The sequence below is a fragment of the Sardina pilchardus genome, chromosome 14 (genome assembly GCF_963854185.1).
Source record: "Sardina pilchardus chromosome 14, fSarPil1.1, whole genome shotgun sequence".
In the NCBI taxonomy this organism is placed as follows: domain Eukaryota; kingdom Metazoa; phylum Chordata; class Actinopteri; order Clupeiformes; family Clupeidae; genus Sardina; species Sardina pilchardus.
The window spans coordinates 13,120,501-13,138,203 of NC_085007.1; the positions used below are offsets into that span (position 1 = coordinate 13,120,501).

At 44.7% G+C, this 17,703-nt stretch overlaps 1 protein-coding gene across 3 annotated transcripts in view; it reads left to right on the plus strand.

Annotated features, from left to right (window-relative positions):
• Nucleotides 1-3,092: 3,092 nt before the first annotated feature.
• The window catches only part of LOC134100785 (rab GTPase-activating protein 1), a 110,475-nt gene continuing 95,864 nt past the window's right edge, over nucleotides 3,093-17,703 (plus strand). For all 3 annotated transcript variants that reach the window (XM_062554198.1, XM_062554200.1, XM_062554199.1), the window contains exons 1-2: nucleotides 3,093-3,197; nucleotides 14,637-14,852. In XM_062554198.1, coding sequence (XP_062410182.1) covers nucleotides 14,703-14,852 — 150 coding nt within the window. In that variant the 5' untranslated portion in view covers nucleotides 3,093-3,197; nucleotides 14,637-14,702. The remainder of the gene's footprint in view (nucleotides 3,198-14,636; nucleotides 14,853-17,703) is intronic.

Below are 17,703 nucleotides of genomic sequence, written 5' to 3' on the forward strand. Positions count from 1 at the left end.
CGCTTCCTATTTCAAACATAAACTCTGCTTGGTAGGAGTATTTGTTACTTAACATATTCCAGTCTGCTGTGGGGCATCCATCAGTATCTATTAAGTGAGCGATAGATGGAAGACGTGTGTCCAGACTGTTAAACAGGACTGTTTATTGGCAAAGATCTGGCTATGCGATACAATGTATTGCGATGATACATTGGTAATATGATTTAGTGTATTGCAATATTTTTTTATTTATTATTATTATTTAAATCCAATTTTAGAAAGGCAGTCATAGTAAATCACCAAAATGCATGAAATCTGAGTTGACTTTTTTTTTTGTGTGTGTGTGTGTAGTCAGAACATTAGGAGCTGCATTTAGATTTATTTCCGGTCGCGTAACCTCTTAACATCATGGCACTATTTTTGTGTAATCTGAAGAAATTAATTTAATTATTTATTTTCAAAAATCTATACTATTATGTAGAATCAATACAGTATCACAAAACATACTATTGTGACACTCAAATAGAAGTTGTACATCCCTATCATTAGACACTTGGTATAATCTACACAATCCAGTACAATACAATGATTTTACGATCATACTATCATTTCTCGCAGAGGTTAACTGGGGGCAAAGACGTATCAGGGATTGCTTTTGTAAAAAGTCGGCCTTCATGGTTTTGGTCAAGTTGGTCTCCATTTTAGGTCAGTCTGCCTCCTGTAGTTCAGATTATCCAACAGGTGGCGCTAGAGCCCAGACATCATATGTACTGACTGTGTTCACTACACTGACAGGGCTAAAATAAGCAAAGAGACATCCTAATATTTGCTATTGTTACTATTACTTATGATAGACACTCAAAGAAGAATTGTTTCCTTCTTGCTTCTGTGGCTTAATGATATTTGGTTGTATCTTTTTGTGTTCCGACACCAGTATTTGTCAAGTCCTGAGAACAGGGTTTTGGTTTGACAGGAGATGAAATAGCACATGGAAAGAGCTTCAGTTGTTTCTCATGGTGCCTGTCATGTACCGCTATGCTGGACTTCACCACAATGCCTGAGATGACTCCCTCTACTGACCGCCCCCCCCCCCCCCCCCCCCCCCACACACACACCACCACCACCACCACCACCATATCCATTCTCCCATCTGACCTCCTCCGCTCCATTTAACATCACTTTATACCCAAGCATTGCATTGTGTGAGTCCCCCAGCTCTGTCTTGGCTAGTCCTTCAGTACTATGCCCCAGGTCATGCATGCTGTCTATGTAGTTTTGGAAAAGGAGTCCATGATTCTGTAGTTGTGATACAACACTCTTGACGCATTTCTCGTCGCATTTCTTCACGTGCCCACTGTGTGGCCAAAAGTACTGTGGCTTGCCTGCAGCACTTAATTGTCAGCTTTCAAATTTATTATTATTATTATTATTATTATTATTATTATTGTTATTATTTGAGTCGTATTTTCCCTGAAAATAACTAATTTCTCTGCGTTTGCATTTTATTTCCTCAACTGTAACTGTTCGGCAAGCATAAAGGTATGGGTAAAAATAACTTGTTTGTCAATTGATAATGGAGATGTTTACCTATTTTTACGTCTGTATTAGACATTTTCTTTGCAAATCTATTGTTCGATTGAATTGTAAATGAAATAAGGAGATGGTACACATCCGTCATTTTATACAGCCAGCACCATCGTTAGATGGACTTACTGCACATTTTTATGGTATATAATCAACTATATTTAAATATAGACCTATAGTAACACACAGAGATTCTTTAAAGTGGAAAATCTTTTAAAGGAAATGTCTGCAGGAGTAATTTATATATTGCATTTTGTTTCTTTTGAAATGCCACTTTTTGAAAGGTTTCCCTTTTGCTTAAGGTAATGCAAGGCAAGTTTAAGCCTGATTATTATTATGATTTATTATATTATTATTGTTTTGTTCTGAATGGAGTTGTTTTTTTGAGTGTTTTATTTGTTCTATCTGTTCTTGCACTGGCTTGTTCTAAGGCCTGTTCTCACATGTGGGACAGTGTGATGTCAAGAAAGGGAGGGTGGAGAAATGTAATTGCATGCTAAAATATTCAATAAAAACTCACCAAATTGATTGTGTGTCGTCGTTTTGAACACAGAATGTTAGTCTCTGATCCATCACATTGGTCCATTGGCTACTGAACAATACATGTCTGACACCATCTTGTGGTTACAAGCATTATTGCATCTTTTGCACCACACATTTATTTCTTTATAAGTGACTGTAATAGGTGAGACTGTGCGTAATATGATCTAGTGAAGAATTGCAGCATCACTCTTTTAGACCTATAATACAGTTAGCTCAATAGGAACTTCAGCATCTTTTCTTTGCAATGTTGGTGATGCCAGATATTCTAATAAATAACATCTACAGTGATGTGTCAAGTGTTGTTGGATTGCAGATCATTGCATGGGAAAAACTAACAAATCTGTGAGATGCTATGGATTGAAAGTACAAAATGGCATAGATTTCCATTATGAAATGGCTGCCTGCAGAGCACGGAGGAACTTTGACACGAAAGGAAGGAAACTTGGAAGGTTGATTGCCTCCACCAATGGACATTGTGTAATGAACATGTTTATGGGAGGGAACTACAGTACATCAAGCGGAAACCTGGAGCAGTTAGCTGTTGTGTAACACGCTGAGGCCTACTTTTTCAATTGCATTCCATCCAATGGAGTACAGAGATTGCAATCAACAATAGACCTAAAGTCCTGTAATCGATAATCTTTAATGAATATATGCATCAAAACAAATGAAAGTTTGTCTACATCATACTGCAAACAAGCTTTCAGTTCAAGAAAAGGTCACCATGAGCTGAACATAAAATAAAAATGCTGTAGATCTAGGCCCAATGTAAGTAGGCTTGGCAATAAATCAACAGAATTGATCTGACTACTACAAGACGTAGTTGAAAACAGCATTTGATGAGACACTGCTGTGAAACTTACATAAACATTAAAAAAAAGACAAAAATGTAAAAAGGATATTATTCGGTGTGGCATCATTCCTATTTTTAAGTGACAGCTGTCTTTCACATTGAAGACTCCTCAACTGTACGCATGCGTCGTTCACTCGGGGTTTGGTTTGTGTTTACAGCAGCTTGAGTTCTGTTGCTGGTTAGTGTAATACGATGTTATGTCAACCATCTTCGGAATAAACGCACGTTGTGGACACAGGTACGGCAGTTATATTTTGCTATATTTCGTAATTCACTTGTATGTGATTACAGGACTAACATATTATAGATTTCAATTGCCGAAAATGTTTCATGTGATGAAGCTAACGTTAGCTAACCTTAGCTCTGCATCAGCTTGCTAGCTACCGTTAACAACACAACCGTAGTAGCCAGTCAGTGAGATTCTCATTGACGTTAGCTTGGTAGCTAACGGCTCACTAATAAACGTTGGTTGACGTTTATCAAACCAACGGTGGTTGCCTTCGCACTGCAGCACAGGCCAGGTGTTCAATACAACGTTGCTGTGCTAACATTAGACAGTGTGTTTTATTTCTGGTAACAAATATTATTTTAACGATGAAGTTACCGTCAATGTTTGCTAGATATGCTATGGATAAATGATTGCAATGAGACACACTTTCGACCAATATCCCCCGAGCAAGCTGACGACTCGACTGTTTACATATTTGGTAGCCAACGTTGTCTGTCATGCAGTGTAGTGTGCAAGTCAGCTAGCTAACGTTACATTTTACTAATGGTAGCCTATATATCTATGATGGTAGCCAACGAGTTGTGTAGCTCGCTAGCTGTCTTGCTGCATAGCAAAGAAAACCCAGAATTTGCCACAGTTGGTGTTTATGAAAACATGCAAACGTTCGACAAATCGACTTCATGGAGTAACATAATGTTTACGCGATAGACATTTTAATTGTGCAGTGACTTCATGTCAAATGCTTTTTTTGGTTGACTAACGTCAATCCAGTCCGTATAGTAAAACAATCTGTGCTAATCAGCCCTCCAGCTGGGTAGCTAACAGTTCACATCTAGCCAGACAGTGACATTCGCATTCAAAGGTAGCTTACTAAGTAAGTTTACCATGTCTGCAACGCTGCATTGACAAGTAATGTTGACTGACTTCTTATCTTGTCACATGAGCATGCATTTCGGTTTACAATGAAGCACATCGGGGATATAGTTAGCGACGTGTGAAGTGGTTAATACGCAAAATTAGCAAACACACCCATCAAATGCAGTTACTCGTGACTGAAAATAAAGTGGTACAATTGCCTAGCGTAGCGTGACACTACGAGTAATATAGGTGTATTCCTCGATAGTTAGTCAACCCAGCCTACCCAAAGATTGCCACGAATGTCAACATGTTTGAAAGTCCAGTCGCATCATTGGTTGTGGTCATGCGTTTGTCATGAGCCAACAACTCTGGTATGGCCACAGTAAGACCATGTTGTGTGGTTAGTATGTAGAAGGCTTGTAGCATGTAGATGACTTACGCCTATGGCCTAGTTGGTGTCGTCATTAGTGTTCAGTACAAGCAATAACCATTACTATTTGCGCTCTTTGTGAGCTGTGAAACTAGGTAGACTATAGTTCGTCTTTTATTTTTGACAGTTGGTGGTGATGGCTTGTGAAGTTGGACTGCACAGTATGATTCTTCAACAGTGGAAATCGTATGGGTCTGGTCTGAACACATGCCTTAGAGTCCCTAATGCAGAAGGACTTTTGTTCTTGACCCCCTACTTTTAAACAAACAAACAAACACTAAAAGAGAAAACAACAAACAACGAAATCACATTCAAAATCAGCAGCCACACTCCCATGAGAACAAAGTTGTAAACAACTTGGCACACCCTCCTGTACCTGTGTTGTGCAAATATTTACTCAAAGTCAGATACGAACAAGAGAGAGGTACGTACACAGTCTGAGTCAGAGAGAGAGAAAGAGAGAGAGACACAGAGAGAGAGAGAACGAAAGAGCAAGGGAGAGTGGGAATGAACAGAAAGCACAAGGGCAAGTTTTCACAGCAGGTGTGCAAGTAGAACTATTCAGCGGGTCTTTGATAGTTGAGCTCTTCATATCCCATCGGCTCAGCATGGAGCATGTAAGCTATTCCCCCGGAGGTCGTCGAACAGATGGCTGCCGTACTAGCACTGTCCGCCTGCTGTCTTACACTGGAGGTTTGAGTGTCCAGTCACTCTGTGTAGGTTGTGTTGGGACACCGTAACACACCTGTGCTTGTATGTGTGACCGTGAACATGAGAAAGATGTCGAGAGAGCAGTGAGAGAGACGCGTTGCTGCTTTGCTTCACATCACCTGAGAAAACGGTCACGCTAGGTGGTGTGTGAATGTTTTCACATGAAGATGAAGCAGTGTTCACATGAGTCTGATGTTGGCAGAACCCAACCGATGCATTGTCATCACATGTCCATGGGCCTAGTTAGTGGTTTCGTTTGATGTTTATCAGTCACCTAGCTCAACAAAAACCTGTTTCTCTCTTGCTCTCTTTCCTTCTCTCTCTCTCTCTCTCTCTCTCTCTCTCTCTCTCTCTCTCTCTCTCTCATCGTTGTCTCTCTCCGTGACATCCGTGACCTGTCCTCAGCTCACCTCTTGCGTTGTTTCAGATACGCTCTCAGTCTGGCACACTCAGCAGAAGTGGCGTTGTTGTAGCATGGGACTCTGTGTTTGACTGCATGTATGAGGGCTCAGGTGGCTTGTCGGAGTAACAGCTGCCTATCTACCCCCAACCCCCCCACCACCACCACCTGATTTGAGCAGGGGAGCTGAAATTACAGGGTTGCCTCTCTCCCTGTTTAATACACACACACTCACACGCACACACACACACACAAGCACAAGCATTCATGCATGCAGGCAGGCATACATCTAGTCACGATTTTGTGTAGGGGGAGAAATTTCAGTGGTCTAGATTGAAAACAGTTGTGAAAAGAAAGATGCATAAGAAGGTGTGTGTGTGTGTGTGTGTGTGTGTGTGTGTGTGTGTGTGTGTGTGTGTGTGTGTGTGTGTGTGTGTGTGTGTGTGTGTGTGTGTGTGTGTGTGTGTGTGTGTGTGTGTGTGTGTGTGTGTGTGTGTGTGTGTGTGTGTGTGTGTGTGTGTGTGTGTGTGTGTGTGTGTGTGTCCCATGTGCTGCCCTTCAAAGCATTCTCTTGCCCTGTCTGTGATGGCCTTACAGTGAGAAGCTGTGAAAGAGGTGTTAGGCTAACCCCTATCTACATAGTCTGTGTGAACAGTTTAGGCGGCAAGGAAGGAAAGAAAGAAAGAAACAGAGGGAAAAAAGCAGAATGAAAAGAGTGGGGTTTCCATGGTGACAGAACAGCTGACTCCAGGTCTGGAGGAAGAAAGAATGCTTTTTGCTCGCTCTCTCTCTCTCTCTCTCTCTCTCTCTCTCTCTCTCTCTCTCTCTGTTTCCCCCTCCCTTCCCTTTCCCTCTTTCTCCCTTTTCCTCTATTCCTCCATCAGCCTCCTCCTCTCTTCCTTCCCTCCTGAGAAAGACAAAGAGAGGGATGTACTGAGAGAGAGAGACAGAAATGGTGATAAAGAGAGCGATAGAGACAGAGAGAAAGAGTGATACAGAGAGAGAGAGATGGAAACATCTGCTAGTGTTTCGCCCAGTGCCCCTTGCTTGTCTGCCGTCGGCCGTCTCTGTTTGGCCACAGTGTCCCGGGGCAGAGGCAGGAAACGCATCACAAGGCGCCCATTATGATCCGCCAGTGGGGGCCGCAGAACAGAGTGGCACTGTGAGGTGGCATGAAACACTGCCCTCGAGCCGTGTGTGTGTGTGTTTGTGCGTGCGTGTGTTTGTGTGCGCCTATGCACGTGTGTGTGTGTGTGAGCTTATGTGTGTATGCACGAGTGTGTGTGTGCGGCCGGTGCCTGAGTGTATGTCTCCTTTATCTTTATGCGTATGTTTCATCAATGAGTTTCTGTGTACGTCGTCATCTTCGAGGGCTTTGCTGCAGATCGATTTCTTGGCCGTTTCCTGCATGCTCTCTGCAGGTGTAGTAGGCTAGAGTGCATTGAATATTTAATCAGTGTGTCCAGTCCTTTTGTCGACATCTAGCTAACGATGATGCAGCTCATGACGTCAGATCACAAATTCCTCACTTTTTCTCACATTCGTCAAAGTACTGTGGGGAGGAATAGCCTAATGTATTTCGTGAATTTCAGTGGCTACTTGAACGATCTCATCCCCAAATGCATTACCCCACACGAGGCCATGTTTGCACGGTGCGGTGCGGCACGGCTGGCCTTATAAGGACGGGGTAGCTGGACCAACGCTCGCCCGCAGGCTGTGGCTGAGGTGTTATGATCACTGTAGCTAATGTAATGTTGTTTCTGGCGGCCGCTCTGACATGAGCACCGGTGACTCAGAGAGCGCTTTCGGGCTCAAGCGTTTGATCTCACGGCGAGTTCTCAGGTGAGGTCATCATCGCTGGACTCACTCCGGGCCCGGGTCCAGTAGAACTGAAACTGCACGCGGGGGAATTGGCCTGACAAAACCCACTCTGTTGCCCACAGCCTCATTGAGTTATTATGCTACGTTTAGCTTACGTTTACCAGAGGTTTGCATCTAAAGGATCTTGGAGTTGCCGATAGGCAGGGGCCTACTTCCCACTGGTGTGAATCACATCACATCAATATTGAAGTATAATCTGAATTTTTTAAACTGGCAATTTCTTAGTTTCCAGTGTTGAATATGTGCCTCTTTGTCTTCCCCATAGGACTCCACTGCAAACAAAAATCCCCCTCTGGGTACAAATCTAAAGTCACCTGAACTTGAACTTGAACTGAACATCCTGGTGCTTGGGATAAATGAGCATTGTGGTCTGCCACTTGCTGCAGGAGGTAGTCTATTCGAGATGTAGGTTATGGGCTTGTGCTGTCTTAGAAAGTCTCAATATAGAATGTTGTTTAAGGTGGGTACTCTTTGGTGTCAAAGGTCGGAAAGGTCAATGACATGCTGGAAATTTAAAAAATGCCTCAGCAGCTTGTGTTTTCTTTCATCATGTGTCTACCAGCTTAGCGGCAGGAGTGTTTGTTCATCCATATCACATACCATTTTCCTCATTTAATGCAGAAAGGGATGTGGGAGATACTCAAATGTGTGTCACTCGTGAAGTGCATTTCAATTCCCCAGTGGAGAGCACAGAACAGGAAGTGACCTAGCCAATAACCTATGGCCTCGGCAAGCACTTAGTGAGAATGAGATGGTTAGGTCAGCTGATGAGAAGAAATGCACCCGTAAGCACTCAAATCTTTGCCAATAGGTTCAGCACCTCTGCCAAGCCTGCTATGGGATGAGTAGTGTGTTCTGTTTTCCTTTGAATGATGGTCCGTGGGGCTGAACGATTGAGGGAAAACATCTAAATTAGTTTTTTCCCCCTTTTTTTCTGATATTGTCATTGCGATTTGATTTTGTGACATCAAGCTCCAGTTCAAGATTCACATGGCTTTACATTTTAAACTCGTGATATGTAATTTGGATTCGATTTTGATCAGTCTAACAGGTAAGCTTACAATGGGCTCTTAACTGAAGTGATCCATTCGCGACACTTAAAAAACATTTTACTGTAGAAGAACATTTTTCTTTACATACGCGTCACTATCACGTCTGTAGCTACTTCCATTGATTATAGTGGCAGGCAGCTAATTGTTGCAGCAGACACAACGCGAACAGAACGCTTCAGTTACGCACCCGGTGTAGCTTCCCTGTAATGTTCAGCCTCTTCTGCAGCAGGCTCCTTCTCCTGGATGTGGAGAAATAGGACACTCTTGTCAGCTCATATTAGAACAAGTAGGCTACTGGACACTGGATGTTTGATCAGAGCACTACAGAGAAGAAGTCTACTGCCTCTCTGAATGTTTCTTGTATTGTTTTGGGTTTATTTGTTTTCTATTTATAGAAGGCATAGTTATGATGGCGTCACTAAAGATGAATGGGTGGTTGTTGTACGCACCAGCCTAGTTGACTGATGTAGTAGCCTGGCTATTTTGCAGTCTCCTAAATAAAGACTTTAGTCTAATTGTATCCATTTTGGAGTCAGTCAGGCCTACTAGCAGTGTGTTTGTGAGGCCTAAAAACGGCACTGTAATTAGAGCGCATTCATCACACTTCACTCACACTCTTCACACTTCATTTTTAGACATCACTAGAGAAGTAGGCCTAGCATGGGCTGAAGGCCCCATCACATTACAGGCCGCATGCGCTGCGCTCACCGCTAGGTTGCTCTTGGTTGAGGTAACGTTCTAGCGATTGTTGTTGTGGTTACCGCTGGGTTCCGCGCAAAAGACCATTGACTTACAGCGCGCCGCGGTCAAAGTTCAACATATTTCAACTTTGACCGCGGTAGCGCAAGAGCGGCAAAGTGGCAGAAATGCCGCTATACTGAGCGCAGCGGCAGACCAGTTCTTGCGCGCTCAAACCATTGAAAGTAATGGGTTTCATAGCGCATGCCGCCTGTAATGTGATGGGGCCTTGAGCCGATGTTTACAAAGCTTGGACTGGGGGTCCCCTAACAGCAGGTTTAGTGACCGTGCCTGCCGGATCGAGACATTTACCTCCTCCGGTCTGGCGGTCGCTACAGTTGATACAGGCTGGCGTCACCAGCGTCAGAAACCTTGGGTTTGAAACTTTGATTTCCCAGGAAACGTACTGAGGGGAAAAAAAAGATCTAGCCTACTGTATGCCCCTTCCTGCATAGTAAGTCACTTCAAATAGAAAGGTCTGCTAAATGAATAAATATAAGCCGCAGGCTTGTCCAGTTCCCTCTGTTGGGCTTTTGATGCCTGTGGGTAGGTTTATTTCCGTTGAGAGGGAGTGGAAGGAGTGTGTGTGCTGCTCTCTCCCTACTGTGCTAGAGCCGTCTACAGGGAGCTCTGGGCTGGAGCGAGTGGAAGGGATCGAAGGCTTCTCTCTTCCTGCTACGGAGTCTAAATTGAGTGGAGCTCACCAGCAGCACGAAACCAAGGAGCTTGCGTAATGCACTGCTGATGGATTGAGCCCTGTCTGTAGTGCCTTCTCTCAGTCACACACACACACTCACACAGTTTGAAAACCATGAATGATAAAAGGATGGCAGGCAGCCCAGTACTCCCTACCTCCCCACCATTAGATAGGCTATACATAGACAGGAGATGAGTTCACCTACTTGCAGCCCATCACATTGCCTCCTCAGCTCTACCTTGTGCCCCCTCTCTCAGTAGACCCCTGTTTGTGATCAGGTCAAGGCACTAGCCATGCAATCACACTAGTGTAGGTCTTTGTGCAAGGCAAGTAATGGGTCGTCAGTAGGTCTCATTGCATTTCTCATTGGCTTTAAAGATTAGCATGTGTGCGGAGATGGAGAGGGTGTGTATCCCGTCCATCTGTTAACATTGAGAAATGTGGTCCTATTTAGGCTACTTAGAAGAAAGCCGTGGCGTGAACACTGAACAGCGTAATAAGGTTGTGGCAAATGGCCCTGATTACAGTAGGATAATTATCCTAACACCAGTTCAGCACTAGTACGTCTGGTGGTTCTTAAGGCTAGAAAAAAAGATGACATGACAAAAGCGGTTCTAAGCCGTGCTTAACCATCTGCAATGGGCGGCCTAATGGTTAGCGCAATCTGGGTGGATTTCGAAAGTCCTAAACTCTCCTGAGGATCATCAGGTTTATGATGCTCCCGTTATTGCCGATCGCCCTGTTGCTAAAATAGTATTTCTCAGGCTCACCCCGTGGATGCAGCGTGTCAATGTCCGCTGGTGTTTAGCCCTTCAGCCCTCTAACCCTCTGTGCACATCTCTCCCTCTCTCTCTCTCTCTCTCTCTCTCTCTCTCACACACTCTCTCTCTCTCTCTCTCTCTCTCTCTCGCTGTCTGTCTCCCTCTCTCTACTTTTACTGTATCTCTCTCTGTCTGTCTGTCTGTCTGTCTGTCTGTCTGTCTCTCTTTCTCTATCTCTCTCTCTCTCTTTATTCTTATATCTCGGTCCACTAACAATACTGCACAAGCAAGAGAATGGTCCACTGGTCTCTCTCTCTCTCTCTCTCTCTCTTTCTCTCTCTCGCTCTCCTTTTATCTCACTGTCTCTCTGTGTCCCTCGTACTCTCAGTCTCTAGAGACTGATTGAGACCAATAAAGCTTTCTTACATGTCAGAAATACTGTATAGAATCACTATGCAGCTTTAAAGGAGCCATCTGTGGCCCCTAGAGATACAGTAGAGTAGTGAAAAAAGCACAAGAAGTTATCTAAAGATAGTGATGTAGCACTGTGCACTGAAAATGAAGCATTTCAAAGTTCTTGCTGTTCTTACAGTATCGATCTGTGTAGTGTAGTGTGTGTAGTGTGTGTATGAGAGAAAGATGCCCTGCAAAGCTTTTTTCATATGATGCATGCTTGCACAGCAACAATAACAATAACTGCGTAACATGCACTTTTTTTAGTGCCTTGTATTTTTACGTTTTATAGTGTACTTAAATATAACATGTGTGGGGCCTGTGCAAGGCTGTTTTATATTGAGAGAGCGAGAGAGAGAGAGAGAGAGCGAGAGAGAGGGAGAGGAGAGAGAGAGAGAGAGAGAGAGAGAGAGAGAGAGAGAGAGAGAGAGAGCGAGAGAGAGAGAGAGAGAGAGAGAGACAGAGAGAGAGGGAGGATGTGTAGGAGTTGCAGTGGACCATTCTCTTAGTATTGTTAGTGGATAATGAGCTCACATTTGTGTATACTTACATACAAACACACACGCGCGCACACACACACACACACACACACTTTGTTGCGTTGCGGCCAGAAGCACTTCCTGTTCGGCACCTCCCCGCTGCACTGGCCTGTCTGCCCAGCCTCCGTCGCTCCAGCTCTCCTCCTCTCCTCTCCTCTCCTCTCCCACATCCTCCCTCCTCCACCAGCCTCCGTCGCTCCAGCTCTCCTCTCCCACATCCTCCTCCCTCCTCCACCAGCCTCGGGAGCTCCTCGCTTCCTGTCTGTGCCTGGCGTCTCTCTCTCTCTCTCTCTTTAGCTCCCCCTGTCTCTCCCTATTCTCTCCCTCCCTCACCACCCTCTGTATCCTCTTTCTATCCCTGCCTGGCATCTCTTCCTCTCTCTCTCTCTCTCTCTCTTGCACTCTCACTCACTCTACCTCCCCTTGTCTCTACCTCTCTCTCTCTGTCTCTGTCTCTCCCCCTTTCTCTCCCTCCCTCACCACCCTCTGTATCCTCTGTTTATCCGTGCCTGGTCTCTCTCTCTCTCTCTCTCTATCTCTCTCAATTCTATTCAAGGTTGCTTTATTATCATGGCTGTTAGTACGATGTTGCCAAAGCACAACACAAAGCAGCGTAACAATTTGTACAATGACAATGAGATTAAGGGACATTAATAACATTAAGGGAAAGGCAAAACAAATGAATGAATACTACAGTAACATGAACACACTCTCTGTCTCTCTCACACTCTAACTCTATCTCTCTCTACCTCTGCTTGCCTCTACCTCTTTCTCTCAGTCTATCTTTCCCTTCCTTACCATTCTATCCTCTTTCTATCTGTGTCTGGCGTCTCTCTCTCTCTCGCGCGCTCTCTCTCTTTCTCTTTACCTCTCTCTTTCCATCTCTTTACCCCCTCTTCTCCACCACCCTCTGTATCACCTTTTCCTGTCTGTGCCTGACATATCTATCTCTCTCTCTCTCTCTCTCTCTCTTTCTCTCTTTCTCTCTTTTTCTACCTCTTTGCTCTCCCTCTTCTCTTGAAATAAATACTGTATGTTAGGCCGCTTGTGTGTGTGACTTGGAAGAAAGGAAATTAAGAAGGTGTCCACTGTCTAATCAAATGAAAAGGCCTAGTTCTAATGTCTACACTAAATAGCCTAGTTGCCATCACAGAGTGGTCTGTGTGAACAGTGTCTCTGAGTGCTACTGCTTTGTGTGTGTGCGGCTGTGCCTATGTGTGTGTCAGGATGCCAGCAGCTCTGAGGTCAGTTGTTCCTTGAAGGAAGTGTAGCACAATAGCCTCTGTCAGGCAGGTTTGTTTGTCATTTGAATATTACTATGGCGATGCTGAGGCGGTCCATTAGTCGTTCTTTTGCATAGTTCAGGTGATGCTCAGACTATCACAGTTTTCTCTCTCTCATGGTCACAGACACACACACACACACACACACACACACACACACACACACACACACACACACACACACACACTCACTCACTCACAACCACACACACTTGGTCCCTCTTTCTTTTTCATTTTTTCCACCCATACCCTGTTTGAACTCTTTGCTCTGTCACCCCCTCCCTTTGAGTTTTTCCCTCCCTCCTTTTGTTGTTTATCTCTCTCTTTCTCCACTCACACACACCCTCACACTTTCTCTCTCTCTCTCTCACACGCACACACACAGTTACACTCACACACACACACACACACACACACACACTCTCGCGCACACTCTTGCGCACCCTCACACACACACACACACACACACACACACTCTCGTGCACCCTCACACACGTAGGTACCAGGCAGCTCTCAGGGGCACTTTTGTTTTCACATCGCCATGGCATCACATTACATCTCCTGCTTAGTCTGCAGCACTCAGCAGAGATTCTACTGCCCTGAGGCCAGCGGGGGCAGTAGCTCAGTAGCCCTCTCTGGCCCTCTCTACAGCTAGCGCTCTCACTCTATCTGTTTCTATCTCTCTACCTCTCTCTCTCCTCTCTTTCTCTCTCCTCTCCTCCCTCTCTCTCAGTTCAATTCAATTCATAGAGCTTTATTGGCATGACTGTAAGTGTTACAATGTTGCCGAAGCAGTAGTTACATCAAATAATTAGACATTAGTATTAATAATAACAACAATTGACATGGACTATGGAGAATAATAATAATAATAATAAAAAATAATAGAACATTAGGACTCTCTCTCTCTCTCTCCCTCCCTATCCTCTCTCTTTTATCTCTCTCACACTCTACCTGACACCTTCTCTCTTCCTCCCTCTCTCTCTCCCCCTCTCTCCCTCTCCCTCTTCTTCCATCTCTCTCTCTCAATTACACTCTTGTCTGCCTCTCCTCATCTTTCTCTTTCTCTGTCTCTGTCTGCCTCTCTTGGTCTCTTTCATTGCTTTTCCTTTCTCTGTATTTGTTTCTCTCACCCTCTTTTCCTATGTTATGACAGAACTTTGTCTGTCCTGTCTGTCCTGTTTTTGTTCTCTCTCTCCCCCTCCCATCTCTCTCTCTCTCTCCCTCTCTCTCTTTCTCTCTATCCCTTTCTCTCCCTTGTTAGTGCGAACCCAGTGGCCTGGTTCAGTGTGTTGAATCGAGTTGGTGTAGTGGCCTCTACTGGTCACTCTGATATAATTGTGCTTATCAGCAGAGCCGTGTATGCTGTACATCCCCAGGATCCACGGCTCTGTCCATCAGGGATCTAGAGTGCCCCCTATAGGTCATCAATGCAACCACGTCAGGTCTCTGGAGAGACTGGTTACCACGCTGCATGCTTACATTTAGAACTGCAGTAGATTGTTTCTACAGTCTCCATTCAACATTAGAACTCAAAGTGGCTTCTCATGCTTCCTCGCTCCCTCATTGCTTTTGGTTGATTTTTTCTTGTTCTTTTTTTGTTTTTGTTTGTTTGTTTGTTTGTTTGTCTTTGTTTCTATTCCAGGTGATTTTACTCATTTAAAAAAAAAACCTCATTCATGAATGCGCCTGAAGGCTTGGTTTAGCAGTCATGGATGACAAGGCCTTGGTGGGGAAAATTAGCGTGTCGTCCGACTCGGTGTCCACCCTCAACAGTGAGGACTTTGTGCTGGTGTCCCGGCTCGGGGACGACACGCCGTCCACTAATAACGGTAGCGATGACGAGAAAACAGGACTCAAGGTAAGAGCGCCCAAGAGTAGACTTTTAAGATTTCAGACTAAACCTGAGATGGGATCTGAGACATGTCTTAGTTGTACACCATTGTGTCTCGATGGTGACCAGTTTTACACCTTCTCAGACCATTCTCACCTGTCTAATGCACCCCAATTTCCCCATGTTTATGTGTGAAGTACACCAACATTAACCATGTGTAGACTAGTTGATGTTTGTCTGTAAACTAATAGGCCTTTTGAGCCGTCAGTTGGATCAGGATGACTGGTGGCTGTACAGGGAAGAAGAGGTGGAAGGGTCTTTATTCCAGAACATCAGGGAGCATTCATATCATGCATGGGCACAGTCACAACAGTGCAATCACACATACACAAATGCACACTTTCTTTTTTTTTTATCTCTCTTTCTCTCTCTCTTTCAGTCTCACACACACACACACACACACACACACACACACACACTCACACATTGAGACTCCCTCTCCCCTCTCTCTTTCTGTCTCTCTTTTACACACACACTTGACATACATACAGCACATGTTCATCATAGCCAGACAGCTGGCTGTGCTCATTAAACGTGTCTGGTTTGAATGAGTGCACCCTTAATGAACTCTTCAACCGTCAGTGTCTGTGCACATCCCAATGTATGCCATCCACTCGACGTTAGTGCATCATATCTACCTGCTAAGAGGTCTCGGTACCGTGTTAATTACATCCCTGCTGTTTCTATGGCAGCCATGCTATGAATGCCAGTGAAGGACAGTCCAGACCCTCAGCGGCTTTCTGTTGTGTGTGTGTCTGGGGGACCCTGACACTCAAGACGTCCCTTAGGCTCCCTGTCTACACACACACACGCACATACACACACACACACACACACACACACACGTGTCAACTAACTAGAGACCTCACTTTTAGGACGAGCTATACTACTAAAGAGATCTCGGATTACATTTGCATTTAGAATTTGTTAATAGACACCTTTATTACATCATTAATATTATATACTTTTAGCGGAAGAGACTTCTATTGTATGGTTGTACATTTCCATTTGTGAGTGTTTGGTGGGGGTATCAACACATTATATTGCAGTTATGCTGAAGCCAGTTGATCTACGGGTATAGAGAGAGTTAGGATGAATAAAGATAATTCTGTAGTGTGGCAAGGAGCTCCATATGGTGGGGTAAGTTCACAGTGATCACTGGGAAGACCAGATGCATGCAGTTCCCCTAACCTTGGCAAGAGAATAGGTAAATATGGCTCTGAGTTTTATTCTGTGCATTGTCTTAAATGATGTTGTCTTGGAAACACTGTTTAAGAGTAGGATGGTATCACTCCATCTGTTTCACTCTTTCACTGCACTCCTCCATCCTGCCATTCATCCTTTCTTTTTTCTGTGGTCATTGTTTCCCAAGTCTGCAGCCCTAGGACAGATTTATTTATATGGATGTGTGACTCTCTTTCTTAGTGTTTGGGAGTGTATGGACCTACATATATGTGTGTGTGAGTGTGTACAAGCGTGTGCTTGTGTTTATGTGTGTGTGCATTTGTGCGTGCGTGTATGTGTGTGCGTATGTTTATGTGTTTGTGCATTTGTGTGTGTGTGTGTGCGTGTGTGCTTGTGTGTGTGTGTGCACAGTTCTTGCTGCAAGGTTAAAAGGAGGTTTTAGCCAGTGGAGAGTGTGGTGGTGAGGCTACGTCTGCAGGAGGGGAAGCTGATACCCATCAGGAGGGAGAAGCCAAGCTCTCGCAGCGCTCTTTGATCTCTCTCTCACACACACACACACACACACACACACACACACACACACATACAGACTCAAATGCACACAAACACTGCCTCACACTTTCTCTCTCATGCACACTTATACTGTACATTCACACAAAATTCAACATTCTACCATAGACAACAAACACACACACACACACACACACACACACACACACACACACACACACACACACACACACACACACACACACACACACACACACACACACACACATATGTTAGTGTGGTACACACAACTCTGCACTGAGGCTTTATATGGTGTCACCTCTCTTGTCTTTGCTCCTGTGTTTTGTTGAAAGCAGATGGAGGTAGTGAATGGCAAAGGATGAGGAGCATACAGTACCTGCCACACATACTTTAATACACATGTAGTTATTCACACTAGCACACAGGCATGTACTGACTATTATGTTGCCTACTTTCAGGCTTCTGCTTCTAGCTTGCCCCCCTCAAAAGAAAAAGTCCCACAACACACACACACACACACACTCACACACAAACACTCACACACACATTACACACATTACATACATTATACACACAGACCTGTGTGCACAAAACACCTGCTCCTAGCTTCCCTCTGGCTCAGATGTATATAACATACACACTAACTCACTCAAGTCACACACACACACACACACACACACACACACACACACACACACACACACACACACACACACACACACACACACACACACACACACACACACCTCTAATGTCTACTGTTATATCACCCTGTGTTGCTGCTCTGTCCTCGTCTCAGTGTGTCCCGCCATCTGCCATCCCTTTAGACTCTCAGGGCCAGCCAGTTCACCTGCCATCCCCCTTTTCACTCATTTTGCACCTGCTCTGCAAACTTCACATGCCCACACCATTGCACTTTCCACCACCATTGCCACCACAGCCACGCGCAGACACAGACACAGAGACACGCCAACCCATTCTCACTCCCATCGTCCACTCGCCTGCATGTCCACTTCCTCCTCAGGGGGGATGCATAGAGGGGTGATAGACGCTTCCAGAAGCTTCCGCGCGTTTCCATTTCTCGGAGATGTCTTTGTGCATC